Here is a 19,861-nt window from a genome sequence, read left to right on the forward strand (position 1 = left end):
ATACTCGATCGACTCTCGTTCTCTCTCGTCCCGTTTTCGTTTTCGCCCTATTTTGTCTCCGCTCTCCAATTCTTACCCCGCGTTCACCACTTTCATCTCCTAACGCTGTCGATAGAGCGGCTCACTTTTTCGGATGAAAAAAAGCGACACTAACGAGCACCAAATGAAGATAGATGGCTATCAATTAATCACGCGAGCCGAGAAAAAAGAATTTTTTTCGCAGATTGATTCGAACCTTCGTATTTTCGCGTGCTTAACGCGCGCACCTTTCTCACGCTGTTTGTCTAACGCTTCATTTGGGTAACGCAGGTCTGTATAATATTTAGCATTTGACGAAGCCGGCACATCTTATGTCTTTGAAATGATTTATTCAGGAATTTTTAGTTTGATTAAGTCTCTATAACGTTTTCTGATAGTCATAGATTAGCGGCTATAAAAATTATTTGCACGTGTGCCACTGAAGCGTTTCTTTACTATCAGGTTCTGCATTTCATTTTTGTAGTTGTATGAAAGTACTACTATATATAAAGTAAATATACTTGTATTTAAAATTGAAATTTAACATACTTGGGTAATTAACTTACACGTAAATAGGTACAGTGATGTGCAAATACTTTTTGTAGCCACTTGTAGCCATATACCTTTTGCAGATGGATGAGAATATTTTTCAATTTTGTTTTATTCATCGTATTATCTTGTTATTGTATTTGCTGAAAATTGGCATTGGGTTATTACTAAATGATATTTAACAATGAAAATTGGTTCGCGTCTTTTCGTCACGTAAAAACATTTTGGTGCTCCCAATTACTCTTGTCAAATTCCTCTTATTCAATCGTTAATTAATTGATAAAAATGATTCTCGCAACAGACCGATAGCATAATGTAATGCCACTCGATATTTCTTAAGCATTGTACGTAAAAATATATAAAACGCTAAAAGTACGATACTCGTAACATTTTTGAAATTACATTCGTGAAATTATAAATTTACATAAATCCAGTCCACTCGTAGGCAACCAAAACTGCAATCCCAGAGATTTAACTAAAAATCACACGGTGATATCAACTCGGTGGAGAGTTTGACTGCGTAATCGCGATTCATCACGGTTGCCCCGTGATGTTTCAAACTTTCCTTCTGTTCCATTTCTTTCCAACTGGTTTCGTTTCCTCTGCCGCTCGTTTCCAAGTCGTTCGTTAGTAGAGTATCCAGTTTCCACGATGTCTCGAAAAAAGTTAGACGAAACTCTCGTGATTGCATTAGCATTCGAAGTTTTCGAACGAGAATCCACCCCCTCCGCACGCCTATTCGTCGCTGTTCGAGCGAGGCTGCCAGCAGATCCTCTCTTTCGCCATGGAACTTTACCAGGAGAGAGGAGAAGTCTTCCATTTCTGGCCGGGCGCATCTCGTCCGCTGTTTGCCGATTAAGCGAGTGCCGTTTAATTGAACTGAATATGCAAACGTCTTGGTTGAATGGTGATGCTTGTTCGTCGACGTGCCTCGAATCAAACGTGCGATACAAACAGGTGCGCGTGGACGAGCGAGCGAAACGCACTCGACGACTTTTGATAAAGCATTCGCCATGATTGAAATTGATATTGCCATTTGTGCTCTAGGCGCGGCTATAAACCTCTTGCATTTGTCCGAACACGAATGTAATCGCGTTAGCCGAGATAGAGTTTTAACGGAATCGATGGACGTTTATTGGTCTGTTTTGTTTTCTTCGGGGACTCTGCATGTTTTTTCGCTATGTGATGGATCGTCTGGCAAATTGGATATCGATAAAAGTAGGCGTACAGTTTGGACGTTTTTTTCTTCTCAATAATTGTAAAACGAATAGTTCAGTCATTTTGTTGGCAATATAGTTAATATAGGTTTTATTTTCAAGAAAAATGTTATAAAATGGGGAAATTATTTGCTATATCGAAAGATCTTTGTGCTGAAGCATCGGTGATTCTAATAGGATCGTAGAACGTGATAAGTTTTGGTACAATGTCGTTTCGAGACTCTTGCGAGTGGAATTTTTGAACTGCTTCTGCAAATGGGAATTCGTAAAGTGAGAATTATCTATATTTATTACTCCTTTCGTTCTTCAAATATTCGAAGCTATCGAACCCTTTTACAAAAAGAAACATAAGAAAAGCGATTTTATTCATTCTCGTGAATAGTGTTTAATATCGAACGTTGTAAGCGTATGTGGAAGCTAGGAATACAACGTGGCGGAGGTTCGTCACGAGTGTTTCTTCAGGTTCACTCTTGCTCGTAGGTAACGCGTTAATATGCAAGGTATTCCGTAAGCTTTAAAATTCACTGGGAATACCGCATCAGGAATTCCTTCGACGGCGATTCCTAACTTCTCGCCACGTTCCATGCGTTCCTTAACAAAAACGTCCGAGATAAAAACGACTTACTCGAGACTTATAGTTAGCTCCTCCCTAACCACAAACTCGTTCGCTGTGAATCATTCGATGCTTTATTAACTTGCTAAACGACCCCCACCGAAATTTGCGGGAGACGCCGGAAGCTATTTTAATTAGAAGTGATAGTACGCGTAGTTTCATAAATATTCGATATTTTTTATCCGAAGCGTTTCAAAGTTTTTGATAAAGTTGATGGGGAATTGAAGATTTTATTAATTAATTCTACTCTTCCATCCTTTAAATATTCGAACGTATTGACACTTCCTTTATAGAATTATTATTTGGTTTCTATCACACTTTAGCAAATAAGACGCACATACACAGTTTCTTTCGTTGTGGCTTCACCTTCTTTGAGAAATTGTTCCTTTCTTTCAGGACACTATGAAAGGCAGCTAATTCCGGACGAAATTTTCATTCCAAAAATTAACAAAATATGATTTTTGTCATATTTGTATATCTCTTTATATCTTTTTGAAAACACATAGAAGTAATAAATAATTACAGAACTGTACAATAATGCAGATATTTAGAAAATATTCGTCTTTCGCGGAGCGTAAATTCTGGAAAACTTGTCGGTCGCTTCTTAAGCTATCGACCGACGTTTCACTTTTTTCCCCTGGTCCAGAGGGTCGTCAGGCCGATCGCAAATTAAAGAAAAATTCTCTAATCGAGTTTCCCCCAGCGCGTTCGTGTGCTTCATCCCGACACTCCAACTTCTCCGGACTGAGGATTAAAGTTAGGGAACCGAGCGACTTACACCTGCCCGATCGCCGATTTATTCAGTCACGCTTCCACAAACTTCCTTCTTCGTCTTTCCGCCCTTTTTACCCGGTCGTTCGTCAGCCACCCCTTTTGTTCCTAGTTCACGGCCACTCGAAAGTTCAAAAGCGGTTGCTCGAGCACGCGAATCGAGTGGCTTCCAAAAACTCAGCGGCAGACAAATTATAAATAAAAATGTCAACTCTACCGATCCTTCATGGAATTGCATTTGTTTTTTTTTTATATATTCATACTTCTTGTATGTCCATTTTTTGGTTGTTCGTATATTAAGCATTTTCGACAAGTTTCTTTCTGAAACCTCGCGCGAGATTTACTTTAGCTGCTTACAGTATTTGTGTAAATAAAAAGTATATCGTTAGAGTAAAGTACAATATTCGGAGAGATGTTTCAGATGTTTTTGTAATTATTAGAAATATGTGCGCGTTTTTTTGTTTCTGTAATATTACTGTAGGCTTTAAAATTGAAATATTGCTATATGTATATTTATTTATTTTTTCGTTTATTATATTTACTATATCGTTTAAGGTATACTCATTTACATGTAATACATTTAGGTATGCACTGAGAGTTGATATTTTTTTATGGAGGTGATAGAGTATTTCTTATTATTTACAAAGAATCATAGTAACATAGATGGGAAAACTAACATCGTTCCAACAAATGAAAATACAGATCTCATCCTTTAACGAGCTTCCACGAGAAGATTGAATTTCGAAAGATGTCCAAGAATATTTAAAATTGAATTTTACTGAATTTCAATTGATCATCTTTAAATAATATTTTGTTTCTTTAGTCGTTTAGAACTAAAACGTTTCCGTAATTGTTCTCCATATTTATTATGCAACGATTAAATAATTAAATTAGATAAATAGAATAAATAAGATAAGTCAAGTGTTTTTGAATAAGTATTAAAGTAAATACCCACTATATAGATAATTTGTTCAAATGAAATCGGCAGTCAAAGGGTTTTAAGCGAACTGGTAGCAGCGCAAAAGGGCAGTGAAAGGTTGTTTGGACGTTTTAAAGAGTTTTAACGATCTTTCGAGGACTTTCATTTTGAAACATTTTGTATGTCGACTTTTAGTTGGGAGTTGGAAGAAATTCTCAAGTGTTTTACCTGTGATATTCGACTGATTTTTAAAGTTCGAAGGGAAGGGGTTGTTCTCGCTCGTACTTTTCTCCTTTCGTCGATGATTTCAAAATGATTAGTTGGAAAGTAGTGTCGGTGATTTCGTTGAGAATATTATTGTACAATAAAATCCGATGATAAACAATGGTATCAATTACGGCTGATTTTCGATATTAATATTTAATATTGTAAAAGTGGATGGAGCACCCTTTATTGTGCTTGGAATTACGTAGAGTACCGTTGATACGGGCTGGCTCGTTTCATTGTTCAAAATTGGACAATGAATTTTCTACGTGTGACACGTTCTATTTCAATCAATCGTCCTTCATATTTAAAAATGTAATTTCTACTTATATAGAAAGAAATTATATTTGTACATTAAAGTGGAAAATTAAAAATATCACAAAATAAGCCACTGTAAATGAAGCAGCATTTCGCAAATTTGGAAGCTTAAACATCTTTTACATTCAAAAAGTGAGAAACAATCGGAAGCTGTATCGTTCGAATCGAATTATCGGAACGCAATTGTCTGCTTGCAAATCTTAGTTTTCGTTCTTAACGTAAATGGAGAAAAAATTGGTAAAAAAGAAAGCCCGTAGGACACGAAAAACAAGAAAGACACGAAAATAAAATGAAAGAAAAATCGGGATTCTCCCCTCCATTGTGCGACGCGAAAGAAGAAAGGCGGTTGGCGGAGAAAGTGGCGGCGCGAGGGACCCCCTTAACGTTTTACAAACTTTTGGAAACGGCTCTTCTTCGGTTTCAATGGCCCTTCTCGCCCCTCTTTTCTCTTTTTCTCCTTCCCTCGGATCTTTTTCTTTTTTTATCCGGGGAAAAACGAGGAAAACGATTGTGCGGAACAAAGGGCCGACTCGTTCGCGAGAAACGCGTTTTCGCCTTGGCTGATGGAACGGCAGAAAAGAGAAAAACGAGATTCGCGAACGAACGCGCGCCAACGACCGGAAATCTAATTGTTCCAGCGTAATTCAGCGTGGCAGACCGCGCTTTGACCAGCACTTCCATTTATTCCTGTGACCATCGGTGACTCTGTCGCGGTCGACTCAAAACCGAATCTAATCTTCTTCCCGAACTGTTGTCGAAATCTGATTACCGGAAGCTCGATCCTTTCGACTTGTGTTGTCTTTTATAGTCGTGCCATCTCGGCGACTTCTTGTTAGTTTCGAAAGAAAGGTAGTTTTGCCGGAGGCTGGCGAGTCTGCACACAGTTGCGAATCTTTGTGATGTACTTTGAGGTAGATGGAAGAGGTTGGTTTATCAGTAGACTTGACGTACTGATAAAACAACTTTATCAGTAAACTTGATGTAGATTAAATGTCTAGGAATTTATAAAAAATCTGTCCTTTCTTTTGGATGTCCTTTTTTTGGGGGGAGGGGGGGGGGGTCGAAAAAAAACCGATTTTTTGAGAATGTTGGTGATTTTCTAGTTGCGAATCATTCTGGTACATTTTGGTGTAGATGAAAGTGGATTTTTATGAATTCAGAGGAATTTTAAGCAGCGTATTGTATCAATTACGCGAGCTTGTCTGTGGTTACTGTGAACGCATTTTCTAATTATTCGCCGTGATGACGAATGCATACATTCGCAAGAATCATTAGCTGTATTTGAGTGTTCTCGTTTTATATGGTTATATATAATTATTTGATCGTCATATACAATGGTATACTTAATATGAATAGATAGCGACAAAGCATTTCATAGTTTCTGTTTTATAGCCTGTCTTTTTCCTCTAATTAAAACTTGAATAATTGTTGGCAAGTTAATTGCAAGTTGAACTAACGACAGCTTGGGGGGACGCTTGTTATATCATTTGGAATTCGCTCGGTGAACAGCCAAAGAGAGCTCTTAAGCTGATATTTTAATAAATCTTCCGTTTTTTTTTTCAATTTAATTTTCACATTAAAATTCCATTACATTGCCGCAATTTGTATTCTAATTAAGATAATAATAAATTTAAATAATTCTATCGATGATATATAATAATTAAACAGCGAATATTTATACAAACTCGTATTTATTTTCACACGACTAGAAGAATGGAATGTAAATGAATATTCACAATCATGATTATATTATATTACGTTGAATATTTTTGCGTATTACATGCATTTTGTATGTTGGCGCATTTGAATAAAATTCAAATGAAATGAATGCACGAACATCGAGAGTTTAATAATTATAAATTGGGATTAATAATCGTATAGAGCAGATATTTATGGGAATTCATACCTTTATGAACGTAATTATAAAAGATTTGTACTTTGAATACATCACTTTTGCATCGCGTGTCCATTTCATATATTTTTCATCCTTCAAATATCTGAAAAATACATAAAAATCCGTAATCCACTAATAATTTGGCACATTATGGTGGAAAAGGTATTCTCAGATCAAGTCGTTCACCGTCCACAATACCTTCCTATCCTTCAAACAATGAAACAATATCGATTTACTGATAAACCTGATTACAAAAATTGTTGATCTAGTGATTCGATTTCCACATTTACGATATAACGATATCTGATTATTTCATCAGATTCCAGTACTGTCTTCTTCAACGAAATGTCCCTTAAAAGTTGCTCGGCTATTTTGAAAATTCTCTGATTCTTCCCTGCTGCGCGAATTTCGTCCGTGGAGACCACCGTGTTCATTTTAACATGGTCTAATTTGCCTCGATCGGCGCTCGATTAGCCGTGGGAAGTTGAATTTCTCGTATCGGCCGGCAATTTGCACAAATTCGCCCTGCGAAATTCATAGAAATTCACGCGGGACGGCCGGAACTAATGGATCCAGTAATACACTCGTAGAAACTCGTGAGCATAAATTAACAGTTTCCCCTGTTTCGAAACCGGCCATTTCTGAAAACTCTCGCCAATCGAAACAGAGTTTCTGCGGATCACCGGCTATCAACTGCAGCCGTACAGTCTACTCATTCGCGAATGGAATCGTTTATTTCGTCCATTGTTCCGAGTTTCTTGGTATATCGGCCATTCGGTAATTTTCGAGACAGGCCAATTCACCAGAAGAAAACCTTGTATTACTTTATCCATATTAGGAATTATTTTACCGATAAAACTACCAAGTTGTTACACTCGCTTTAATAGGTGCTAGAATTTTATTAAATTGGTTACAGGATTATACGGATTATTGTGTCTTGTGAAAGTGTTTGAACATTTATTAGAGAAAAATCTTATGTTACATGTTCTATGCGTGTGCTATATGAAACATCTTGAAATATCATTGTTTCGCAGGATCGTACTCGTAAAATTCGAAATCGATAAAAAAAAGAATATATATGGAAGTTTCAAGATATTTATTGCACACATATCTTAATACAAAATTAGTATACAGCATGAAAGCATCCTGAACCGTCTGAGGCATATAATAAATGTTAAAGATAGTCCCATCGAACACTGACCCTCGTTAATACGATGTAAATTCTCCGTTTAAATACTTTGGTGATTTCCGCGAAATAGGTACTCGTACTAAATACCCGGATTAAATATCTTCGGATTTCTTTCTAATTTAACCGGTACAATCGCGATCAAGTCTCACAAGAGCGCCAATGGAGTTTCGAAATCTTTCGTACAACGTACATAACACATAAAAAATATCTACAAGTATTTGAATACTTTCGTGAGCCTGTTTATCATCCCCGTAATCGAGTTCCACTGTCCATTCACTTTCATAGCCACCGTTGCAGCTACAGATTAAATTCGTTTTCCGAAATTCTCCGATCTTCTGGTGACATTCAAAGGGCTACAGATGGTGAAGGACAGGTTGGTATAAGGGTTGAAAGGCGGCATCCGGAAATCTTGCTGAAAGGACGGCGTTAATTAAGCGCCACCCCGGAAGAATAGACGCTCGAGGAATGAAAAAAGAGAGAGAGAGAGAGAGGGTTGAAACCACTGGCGCAACGGAGAACTAAGGTAGAAAAGAGAAGACTGGCCGCGGGAAAGAGACTGGAAGAAAAAGCGGAAGGACCACCACCACCAGAGCAGCCACTATATCGTTAAAGTGTGTAGTGTACAGCGTACAACGTTTGCCACGAGGTAGAAAAAGAGCAGCCAACCTTCGCCTTTGCAGGCCACTTCTCTCAGCTTCCGCTTCCTCTTCCTTCGACGCGCTGGTACACGGAATGCATCGTGATTCTTCCGCGTTTCCAATGCTTGTGCTTTAGTTGGGCGAAGATTCTGAACCTGATTTTCAGTGTAATCGAGGCTGACTGCGAGAATGACAGAAAAGAATGTTAGAGAGTTTGACTTGGTATTTGGTAGATCGTCGCTTGCTTGTTATTTTGGCTTTGGTTTTCAGTTTTATTGAAATTGACGGCGACGAATTAGATGGATCTCTTGGGGTTGATACTGATATATAAATAATTCTTATCTGTTATTTGGTTTTCGATTATCGATTATTTGATTTGCGGCGTGAGCGTATTTTGGAGTTTGAATGGATACGAGGTGGAGCGCTTTTATCGTTGTTCTGGATCTAATTTTGTAGACGAGGGTAATGAAAGAAATCGAAGGATTTGCTGGAGTTATAATTGATATACTATTGATCGCTGTTTGGTTATTATTTCGGTTGTAGATTTAATCGCAACTGAACGATACATGATATTGTTTCATTGTTATTTTGAATTGTCTCAGACGTGATGTAAGAGACTAAAGTATTACTTGGTATTAGAACGTTTGGATCAGATACGTGGCAATTCGAAACTCTGATAAGATCGTAAACCGCCATACGTCTCCCATGACAAGAATCAGAAAAGACTAGCCCTTTGACGATTGAACCGAAAAATTCAAAATTGACGGTAGCCGGTCCTCCGACGGTCGAAATATCGAGTAGAAAGTTTCCAGCAACAAATTGTCGTTGGCCCTCTCAAAGGGACCACTCGTCGAACCGTGAACGAGCATTGTTTCCGACCATTCCTCGTTCCCCAGGAACGATGGAAAAGAGAAACAGCAAATGCCATGGCGCGAGCACAACTAAAAAAAAAAAAAAAAAAAAAAAAAAGAATAAAAGAAGAAAAAAGGTAAAAGAACACCATATAACGGTCTTTTATTCGACATTTTTCTATTTCGTCGAATATGTGCGTCTCAAAAAGGAATAGCAAAGGAAACAAGAGGAAAAAATCAGTGGAAATAGCAACGCGTTCAAAAATCGTAGCTCAAAGGCAGTGTATTTGCGTCGAGAAAAAGAGAATGGCTAGAGAGACGGAAGAGACGAGAATAGAGAAACAGAAGGAGAGGAAAGTCGATCAAGGCTGGATTTCAACGAGTCCAGTAACTTTCGTCGCGTATGCACGTGGTCACGTTCAATTTACCTCGAACCTGGCGTGGTGCGCCTCGATTACGAAACGGCCGGAAGCTAATTTGCGGTCACGCGTAATTAGTGTCGTCGGGGATGGGAAAAATGGATGAAAGAGCCCCGACGCTGGTTACACCGGGTTAAAAGACCGAACTACCGCCCGGAAACTCTCCACCTTCTCTAATTTTCCCTCGACGAAGGAGACGATCGACTTTGCATCACCTATCAGCTCAAAGTTTGCAGGTTGCTTGGTGACCGTGCCATTTTGACTACGGTTAAGCTTTAAAGCTGATGTATCGATATTTCTAAAATGGACGATGTACTATTTTCATTTGCTTTGTGATATACTGACCGGGTACGTTACATTCTATGAGAATACGCGACAATTATTAGGTTGTCCGAAAAGTTTCTTTCGCTTTATCAGGAAATCACAGGATCGCTTCATCAGGACGCACAACGTTTTTTGTTTTATGTTATTTTGTCGAATTACATACGATCCATTTTTTTCTGCTGAGATAAACACCGTGACATTTCACAGATTTGGTTTCACGTTTGTATGAAGGTGCGCTGTTGTAAAAAACACATTTGCGAAAGAAAGACACTTTCCGGACAACCTACTAATTCGGAAGATGATACGCATTGTAAAGATTTTTGAATATAACAATAAATAATATAATGATAAAAGATTTTAAATGTTCGTATTGCTGATTGCAAAATCTTCGAGTTTATAAAAGAGGCGACGAATGACATCAAGAAGTTTATCAAAATCATTACAATAAATAAGTCAGCGAATCGATACATAAAACAGAGAAACGATAGATCACACAACGGAGTTCTGTTTCTAAGAATACAAAGATATAAATAGCGTAGATTTCAATAATTTCCTTCGAAAAAGAAAAGAAGGAAAATTGGCGAGGAAGAAGCACATTTCCATCGGGACTCTTGGTAATTATTTTCAGTGAGTTGGCGTTAGGTGGTTGAAGATCGCGAAGGGTCGGAAGCGGAAAGAGGAAGAAAATGGGGTAGCCGCGGGTAGAAAATGGGAGTGACGACGGTAAAAAGTTTGGAAAGTCGAGGTTAACGAGTTCGAACAAGCGGAATTGGATGACACGGGCAAACGATGGACGAAGAAAGCCGGAGGAAAACACAGAGGCCACAGGCGAAAAGAGAGAGCCAAGGGGCGAGAAAGAGAGACGAATGGATCATCCGTCCTGAATTAAATTGGCCGCGGGAAAAATGCTCGTGAAACCGTGAAATTACCATTTTGAGGCTCGCGCCCGGCTTCAAAGCCATCTTTTCGCACGATCTGACAACGAACCATCCCAAATCCATTCCAACGTATCGATGACGTTCGTGTCTTTTCTATTATCGCCGTCAGCTCTTCGAACATCGTGTCAACGATGTGTCTAGAATTAAGAATATTAAGTTCTTGCCTTTTCAGCTGATCGACAAGCTCAAATAATCCCACGTTGCTTTCGAAAACGATTGACACGTGAAAGTGTTTGAAAATGAGTTTGAAGAGGCGTGCGAAGATTAATGGACTGGGGTTTAGACACAAAGAAAACTGACTTTGTCACGCGAATACAAAGTTACAATAACTCATTCAATTTCTACTGTAGTATCATACGAATAACACGTCGATCTATCGTGTTTCAAATTTTCTATCGCGTATATGTTCGATTATTCTTGCGAGCTACTGTTTCATGCAGCTTCTATGCATATTGCATATTTTTTCAGACTCGTTTCAAATTTTACCAATATAATTATGGTTACCATGCATCGTTACAGTGGCAACGAAATTTCAAGACGTTTTGTATTACATACACGACGTATTTTCAAATAGTTTCATGTCTCAGTGAATACGTACATGTACGTATATAGATATATTTAAAAAAGAATAGTTCTCAAATTGGAAAGAGAAATTACTTTTATAGTGTTTGAGAGAAAATACAGGATACAACTAGGCATCACGTAGAAGGAATAAAGAAGGAACAGAAGGAAGCAGGACTTTTAACAAACTACCGTCTCCGCTTAAAATTTCGCGTGGAACTTTCAATGCAAGAAGCTCCATCCTCTACTCCTCCTTGCTCGCTTTTTCCTTCAAACTACTAGTCTCGTTGAATTGTTAAAGCGACAAAGAGATTAAGTGCACGGACGCTTAGCTCACAGTCAATTTGAATCTAATGTTTCTTCGGCTCGCGATTTAATTTCCTCTCTCCTATCCTGATTCTTTCTTTCTCGCTCCACAACTCTGTTTTATTATTTGGAAATTCTTTTTTTTCTATACTCTTAGAATATTTCCATTTCTGTGCATACTACGCTTTTTGTAGACGCTATACAATATAATATAATAATGTATAATAATAGAACCACGAAATAATATAATAATATATAATACAATAATAACAGACAAAAATATATAAAAGAATGTACACAAAGTTTAGAAAATATTTGTAAGATTAAACATCGTAACTTTATATTTAAATCAATTGTATTCGTCGGTGATAATTATTTTCGACTAATTTACTCTGGTTTCAACGAAAATACTCCGCCAAGTTAGCAAATCGTATTGAGGTACGTCAATTAAGAAGATAGGAATTGATTTGAACTTTTCTCGAAAATTCCAGCCGTTTTAGGACTTTTCTGACTTGAAATAATTCCTAGCTGTTCGAACAATTAAGGGACTCTTTGCGTACATTGCGCAATAGAGCGTCATGTACGAAATGCAATCTCTTTGAAAGATTCTTTAATCCGCGACGAAGTGTAGAATCGATTTAATTAGTCGAGAGAGGTTTCGACGGTGAGCGAGAATAATACGGGTGCTCGAAGTATCGAGTAGAACTCGTGACGAGGAAGAAAAAAAGAAAATGAACGAGCGGAGGAGATTCTCCTCTGGCCTTTCGTTAATGTCCTCTTGTTAAACACCACGTGCTCTAATTTTCATCGTACGATACTTATTTTCCGCTTTTTAATTTCGAAAACTTTTATGCATTTTATAAACGTTCCACTTTGTGAATAGCGTTCCCTTATTTCTAAACCAATTTCAATATTCATACACGTACTCAACATTTGTTTGATAGAGCAGTTCTAAAATATTGGAATAAAAGATTCGGAATGATTTTCACGTGAACTACATATATACGGAACCATCCTTAAGCAGATGAATTTTTATGAACGAAAAACCTACGTATCTTTTATACTAACAGTTCGGTTATTCTCTGCAGCGAAAAATATTGGATTATAAAAACGTTCGGTCTCGGAACAAACACGACGTAAACGATAACCATCGTTGCTTGATCTCTGCCAAACATGGGAAGAGCGCGTACAATTCAGATGCAAGGCTGTTTCTCGGTTTCTACAAAACGAGCATACGCTATTTTTTCCGGAAACTAAGCCATACAACAGAGAAAACCTCATCAAAATCAGTTCAGTAGTTTCTACGTGACGCGAGTACAAATAGATTGACAAAAATTCGAAATATTAGTTTTTTTAACTCCATAGCGCACGAGCTGCTCCTGCATGACAGTTTCATTCTTTTTTATTCAATGTGTAGACGCAACTCTTTTACTGTTTGTCATATGTATAGATTTTCAAATTTTCTTTATTAACAATGTTCAAATATGTCTGACATTTAAGAGCTCCAGGCTCTTCTTTTCGTAATAAGGAACCGGAGAAACATTCCATTTTCCTTATTAACAGTTTTCAAATATTCCTGATGCTACAAGGTTTTAGGATTATTTTTTACAAGTTGAAACTCCAGAAACCTTGCAGTTCCTCATGTAGAAAATGTCGCAAGAAACCATACAATTTCGATATCGCATTAAATTTTGGGGCAGCCAGAGGCAGGATGCCTCTTAAATGTCATGGTGCTCTTTCGAAGGAATATTGGTAATATCCTGTAATACCAGTATCGCTGTGCTCTCTGACGAAGTTAGATATAATACCAATGAAACGTCACACACCCTCAAACGATATGAATCGTAATCGTGTCTAAGAGCATTCGATTCTATGCCATAGCGAAGTGTTTAGATCAAAGGCTTTGTGTCCACGAATCGATCTTCTATACTTTATCGTGTAATTCCTCAAAAGACAATTTCAGTTCCCTGTACCTTTGAATATTAATCATTTGCCTTACAATTACCATCCGAACAAGGGGTATTGCAATATGACTGGATTTCCAGTTCGCAGCTTAAGCAAACGTGCTGGGATTCTTTCAATTTGTCATTGTTAACGTAACTTATGGTCTTTCCATTTTGTTCGTATCAGCTATTTACAACTCGAGCCTACTGTATCACTGTACTATCAAAGATTTGCTCAATTTTTCAGAATTAACTGTTCGCGTCACTTACTATTATTCTAAATTCATGACAATCAATTTTACGATTTTCTCATTTTGCTCGAAAGGGATAAACTTTAAACCGTTTTATATAATTCTATTTCATTGACGTATTTATTTGTCTATTTATAACATGTGTTTATTTCTTGTTTTGAACTTTTACATTTTGTAGAAGAATGATAAACTTTGGACTGTTTTATATTTCATTTATTTATTTCAGAAACCATTTAATCCTTAATACGTGATACATAACAAGAAGATGACGAGTGCTAAAGCATTCTCAAATTTATATCAGACAAAATTAAATTATTATTGCAATATTGTATTGAATTAGTATTGTATTAATATTGTAACTAAACTTCGCCTGGAATATTACGAATTACCTTTCAAATGTAAGTATATAACTTCCATATACGTTTTTAGATTCGTTTAAATTTTCACCGATATAATTACGTCAGTCGTGTCTCGTTACAGTGATAATAAAATTGAGAAATAACTTGTATAATATATTCTATGACTTGCGTAATATATTCATAAAAAGTTTCTGTCAAACATTGAAGTATTTTCACGAGCCACGGAATATTAAGAAACATTCGTTATGATTATCTTGTGCAAATCTGTCAGAATTATTCATTATTGAAAAGCGTGTTAAGTAAGGAGGGAAGAAAAACCAAATTTTTCGCAATTCTCTCCATGGCCCTGAGAATTTCATTTTGCCCTTTTTTCATTCCATCGTTTGCGTATAAATTACGATGAAAGTCGACGAACAAATTATCGGACATTGATAGAGTCAATATAGAAGTTCGAGCCGAGCCACTTGCCTCGAGTTGTTCGAACGCAATGAAACAAGCTGTGGCCCTTCCTCGAGGAAGAAGAGTTCAACAGCTTGGCTAAAACCCTACTCTATATTCCGTGGTTTACGCGTCGTCATAAAAAACTTCATCGTCGAGGGACGTTGACTTTTCACAAGTCGCAATTTCCAGAGATCGAAGGTTCATTCTAACGTGGATCCCTTCTACGAACAAAGTATATTATACAAATAGAGAAGAACAGTTCGTAAAAAAGAAAACTCGAGTCACTTTTTATCATTTCCTTTTTACAGTTTAACAAAATTTGATTCTTTCTTTTTCTTTGAATTTTCACCTTTAAAAGTTATCACCAGTGATGGCTTAATATCTTTTGTAAATTAAAAAATCAATAAAGTTAAACCAAAGAATCTGTTAACGGAGATTGATCGAAAACATTTGTAATCTTAACATTAAAAGTTAATAAAGACAAATCGATTTGAAACACGCGGATTTTTTCAAATAAAGTGCAATAAAATTTATTTTGAATAAAAATGACTCATTAGAACGTAGATAAAGGGAATAAAAAAATCGCCATGTCCAAAAGATTAGAATTCCAAGTGGAACGAGTTAATTGTTTAAAAGACAGGATTCTAATTTCTATGATCTGAACGTCTTTTTTTTCGGATAATTTTGATTCCTTGCGTCGATAATTTGCAAGCATGAAACTTTCCTTTCTTTCTAAATTAACTAAATTACCAACGAAGTAACAGACGAAATGAAATCAGTATGGGTAGTTCTGGTTTCTGATTAAAGCCAGGAGAAATTCCAATTTTCATGATTGGAAAATTTGGCTTCGGTGGTTTATGGACGGTGAAACCGAACGAATCGATCGATCGACCAAGATTCTACGTACGATTCACAGGATTTTACGAAACAGAGGGAGAAAAGAAAAGGAAAAAATAGCTGGTTGTAAAATAAATAACTCTGTCGGTTTCGCGAATCGTAAATCTGACCGCTTGGAACGGCTCTGTTTCGCCTTTCTGACTACCGTCATTTTTCCCTTCGTTCGCAAAATTTACAAGCTTTTTCAAAATTCCAAAGATTTCGTCTCGTATAGTTATCAGAAATTTTACAAAATTCAAGATTTCTATATTGTCTTTCAGTTAAATAAAATAATCGTATTACATTTTACGAGTATTTTCAAGCTTCTTAACTTATTTGATTTTATTTAATTCAATCGTAAGATATATGGAAACATTACTCGAAGAGACTTCTAACAATTTTTAGAAATTCAAATTTGCATAAAATATTGAAATCACGTTAAACGATTTTCTTATTATATGCCTTTTCTTGTAATTCTTTACTTATCATTTTCTTTTATTTATTTCATTTCATAATTCAACGGATAAGTACAAGAAATATCTTTCTTCTGTCTTCCTAACGATCTGTAAACTCAACAATTCTAGAAATTTTAATCTTCTATTTTGATAAAATATTTAAAACAAAATTATTGTAATTCTTAGAATTCTTCGATTAATTTCTTCACACGCTCGTCTGTCTTCAGAATATTACGTACGCTTGTTTGCGTAGAATTTGACGACACAGTCCGCTAATAAAACAAGTCTTATTAATCTGTTTAAACGTTCCTTCAAACAGTGACTTATTACTTATCCGAAAACGGTAGAACGATTCATTTGAAAACGTCGACGGAGTTAAGAGCGACATTACGAGCGTCCGCACTTTTTGCTCCGAGCAGTTCGCTGCGCTCGAAACGGAGATACGTTAAATATTTCCGTTGGTTAATAGAATTTGCGTGAAGGGAGACCGACAGCGGGGCCAAAGGCAAACAGGAATTTCTCATTTTGCGGCCAGCTCGTGTAATCCGTCGCGCAGAAGCGAATTTCACCGGGCCAACTTGTTTTTATTCCAGCAGAAACACCGAACGTTTCTAGATTCTTGCAAATTTCTACTTAATCATCCCGCACAACTGAAAATTTACTCGGAAAAATTCTACCCCTATCAAAATTTGTAATCTTCTATGCCTCGAACTTTCCTATTTATTTTCCGCCAGAATTATAAATCTCTGATCATTTTCGGCTTTCCTACAAGTGCGTGTGTCTTCGTAGAATTTTTAGCGAGGATTCGGAACAAATAGCGTAGAAAATAATTATTTTTCTATCGTCGTAAGATTTCCTCATTTTGTGATATCAGATACAAAAGTACATAGCCTCGACGTGTCGTAACAAATTTTAATAATCATCGTGGTACCAGCTTCTTTAAAGCGAATAAAAAGTTACGGCAGAGAATGGGAACGAATAAAACTGCATAGTATCATGAGGAAACTAATAAACTTTTCTATTTCAAGCTCTCGGTAATAGTGGGCAACAAAATATATCCGAAACTTTGAAGTACAAAATGACGTAAAGCAAATATTTTTACGGTGCAGGTAATTTTGAGCAGCGGTATTTACCTTCGCCATATTGTAGTATTGTAAATATAATAAAAATTGGTTTATTAATAATAATAAGTGGATTAAACAGAAAACAATGGTTATTTAACATGAACTAATCGTAACAACGTATTACAATTAATTAACAACTCTCGTCAACACAGATTCAACTCTCTCTCAACAACGCTAACAACACTATCTCGACAACGCAATCCGCACTCTCTGGCTTCTCAACTCATACTGCTGTTAATTCGTTTATGTCCCTTAGCAACCTTTTGTCTTTTGTCTTTTGCCTCATATCTTTTGTTTAAGCCCCATCATGCACACGTTCAGCAACCGCTTGTTTATAATTCGCATGACACGCCCCTAGGCCCCTCGTCCACGATACTACAATATAAGATTATAAAGCAAATAGATAATAAAATTATGTTCTCTTACGATCTCTAATCAGACACAAAAGCCACAGCATTAGGAGCAACCGTACCTGGAAAATATCAATTCTATGCCTTAAAATTTACTTGCAGTAGCTACAGGTGGGACTTCCACGATCATAATCAAGAAATTCACGGTGTATCCAAATTTCACACACGAAACACTGCATCCACTGTTCTCCTGTTTTGTCTTCGCTGTAATTCACAATTGCGGAAGAGATAATTCACTATTGTATCATCCTTCTCAGTAGGTTTTCCTTTGGTATTTCCGAATTAGCACCATAGCGTTAAAACATGAAATATCACGTCACGTTTTATATTCTCGAAATGTTCGTAAAATTGACACGAAACCAGTATGCAAATGTATGGATTAAACGATTTACTCTAGAGTTTTCACATATTTTAACCATGATTGCAACGACTGAATATTCGCTGGCAAACTTCTACAAATGGACGTTCTTTTACTCTGCAGATTGAGTCGGAAATGTCAAAATTACGGTTCGTCCGCAAATGTCATTGGTACAGAATTCTAAATACTCCTGCATTTTCCTATATTTGACAGTTTTCACGAGTCTCCCTCTCTTTCTCTCTCTTTCTTTCTCATGCTACGCTATGAAGGGATTAAAATTGCAGCGGTGAATATTAACACGTTGAATGATCGCAAATTCCTTTCTAGTCGATAGACGCTGTCGACTAAAAAAATTCTAACGCAGACAAATTACGTAGTGATACGGAAAACGCGCTAATCAGTGATGAATATTTTTCGATATATTTTAGAAAAATTCAATAGGTTATACTGTACTATTTTATATCGAAATATTTCAATTCGTAGAGTCAGCCAAGGTAAAACGTGTGTATAAATCTCGAGAAGAATCAACTTATCGAAGAAAGAATTAATATTTTGCTATCAAAAACAATTGTGATAAAAAAAGGCGACAAAAAAGGAAAAGAATTGGAAAGGCCGCATAAACGAGGATATTTTTCGAACATGCGAAAAAAGGATAGAGAATTGCGATAGAAAAAAACATTCGCAAATATTTTCGCGCCGAATCGGTAGCCGCGTTACCCGCTTAAATCATTATTTCCGGTTCCCTTTCCGTTTGGGTAGCGCGTGCAGTCTGAGTAAATCATGTGCTCGAAACGCAGTGTCTGGAAAATGTAAGCGAAAGAGGTGGGGAGGTGAACGAGAAATGACAAAAAAGAAGGAACCAACGGGGGAACCAAGCTTGGAAATGGAAGTGGAATGGATGACTGTGAAAGCGAAGAGAGGAAAGAGCGACGAAATGAAGTGGTTGGAAGAGGGAGAGTAATTAAAAATGGGAAATAAAGTCGGAGGAAGGATAAGAGTGGAAATGGCGTTGTTTCGTAACGAAATTGTGAGATCTTTTCCGTAGAAACGTCGTTCGCTAGAGTTTTCGTAAATTTTCGAAAATCTGAGCAGTAGCAAGGATTTGACAAATTTTTGTTTGCATTGGATTTGCTTGAAAATAGGGAGAAAAATAGACAGACGATGGATTGAAATAGAGTGTGTTTTAATAGCAGTTGATTTTGCCTAATTATTTTCGTATTAGAAGAAACATTCGACTTTTCACGAAAATTGAAAGAATGTAGCGCGTCATCGTTCTTGTGTATCAGAAATCGACTCGAATAATACCACGTAAATAATAATATACATATTCTTGGTGTTTGATAAAATCAATTTAAACAACTTAATAAGGTCGAACTTGGTTACGAATAGAGTTTTACTGCGTTCGCAAAGAAAGAAGAAAAGTGCAGCAAGGATGAAAATACTTTTGTCAAATGTTACATTCGGAGAATTACATTCGAAGTTTGTCTAAATTATCCGCGATGGAAGGAATTAGTAAAAATCAAACCAATAATTAAAAACAGAAAATTTGAACTATCAAACAGGATAGGAAGTTCAAACTATTGAACAAGGAATATCAACTATCAAATTATTCGTGAATTAAAGGAAAATCCTTTGCAACATTTCCAAAGCTCCCTTCGTGAAATTCCACGAAAGAACAATTCCATCGAGTGCCATCGTGGTGGTACATCGTAACACGATTCCCCCTTTAACTGGCATCATTAACTGGTAGCGAAAGTTTCGTCAAGTTCGTCGAGCTTTTAATACATTCCGTGGGCTCCCGAAAGCTGCGGTGTCCGCGGTCATTCGCGAGTTTCCCGTAAACAGTTCCCAACCG

General features: G+C 36.8%; 1 protein-coding gene across 3 annotated transcripts in view; it reads right to left on the bottom strand.

The window, feature by feature from the left end:
* Positions 1–19,861, bottom strand: part of LOC117232120 (prolyl 4-hydroxylase subunit alpha-1) — a 222,372-nt gene that overhangs the window by 55,832 nt on the left and 146,679 nt on the right. The window contains exon 1 of one of the 3 annotated variants that reach the window (XM_033491284.1): positions 6,576–6,654. The exons of the other annotated variants lie outside the window; for them this stretch is intronic. Coding sequence (XP_033347175.1) covers positions 6,576–6,639 — 64 coding nt within the window. The 5' untranslated portion in view covers positions 6,640–6,654. Of the gene's footprint in view, positions 1–6,575; positions 6,655–19,861 lie in introns of those variants that run through there. 3 annotated transcript variants of the gene reach the window in all.

This window comes from Bombus vosnesenskii, unplaced genomic scaffold (genome assembly GCF_011952255.1).
Source record: "Bombus vosnesenskii isolate JDL3184/JDL3185 unplaced genomic scaffold, Bvos_JDL3184-5_v1.1 scf7180000013285, whole genome shotgun sequence".
In the NCBI taxonomy this organism is placed as follows: Eukaryota; Metazoa; Arthropoda; class Insecta; order Hymenoptera; family Apidae; genus Bombus; species Bombus vosnesenskii.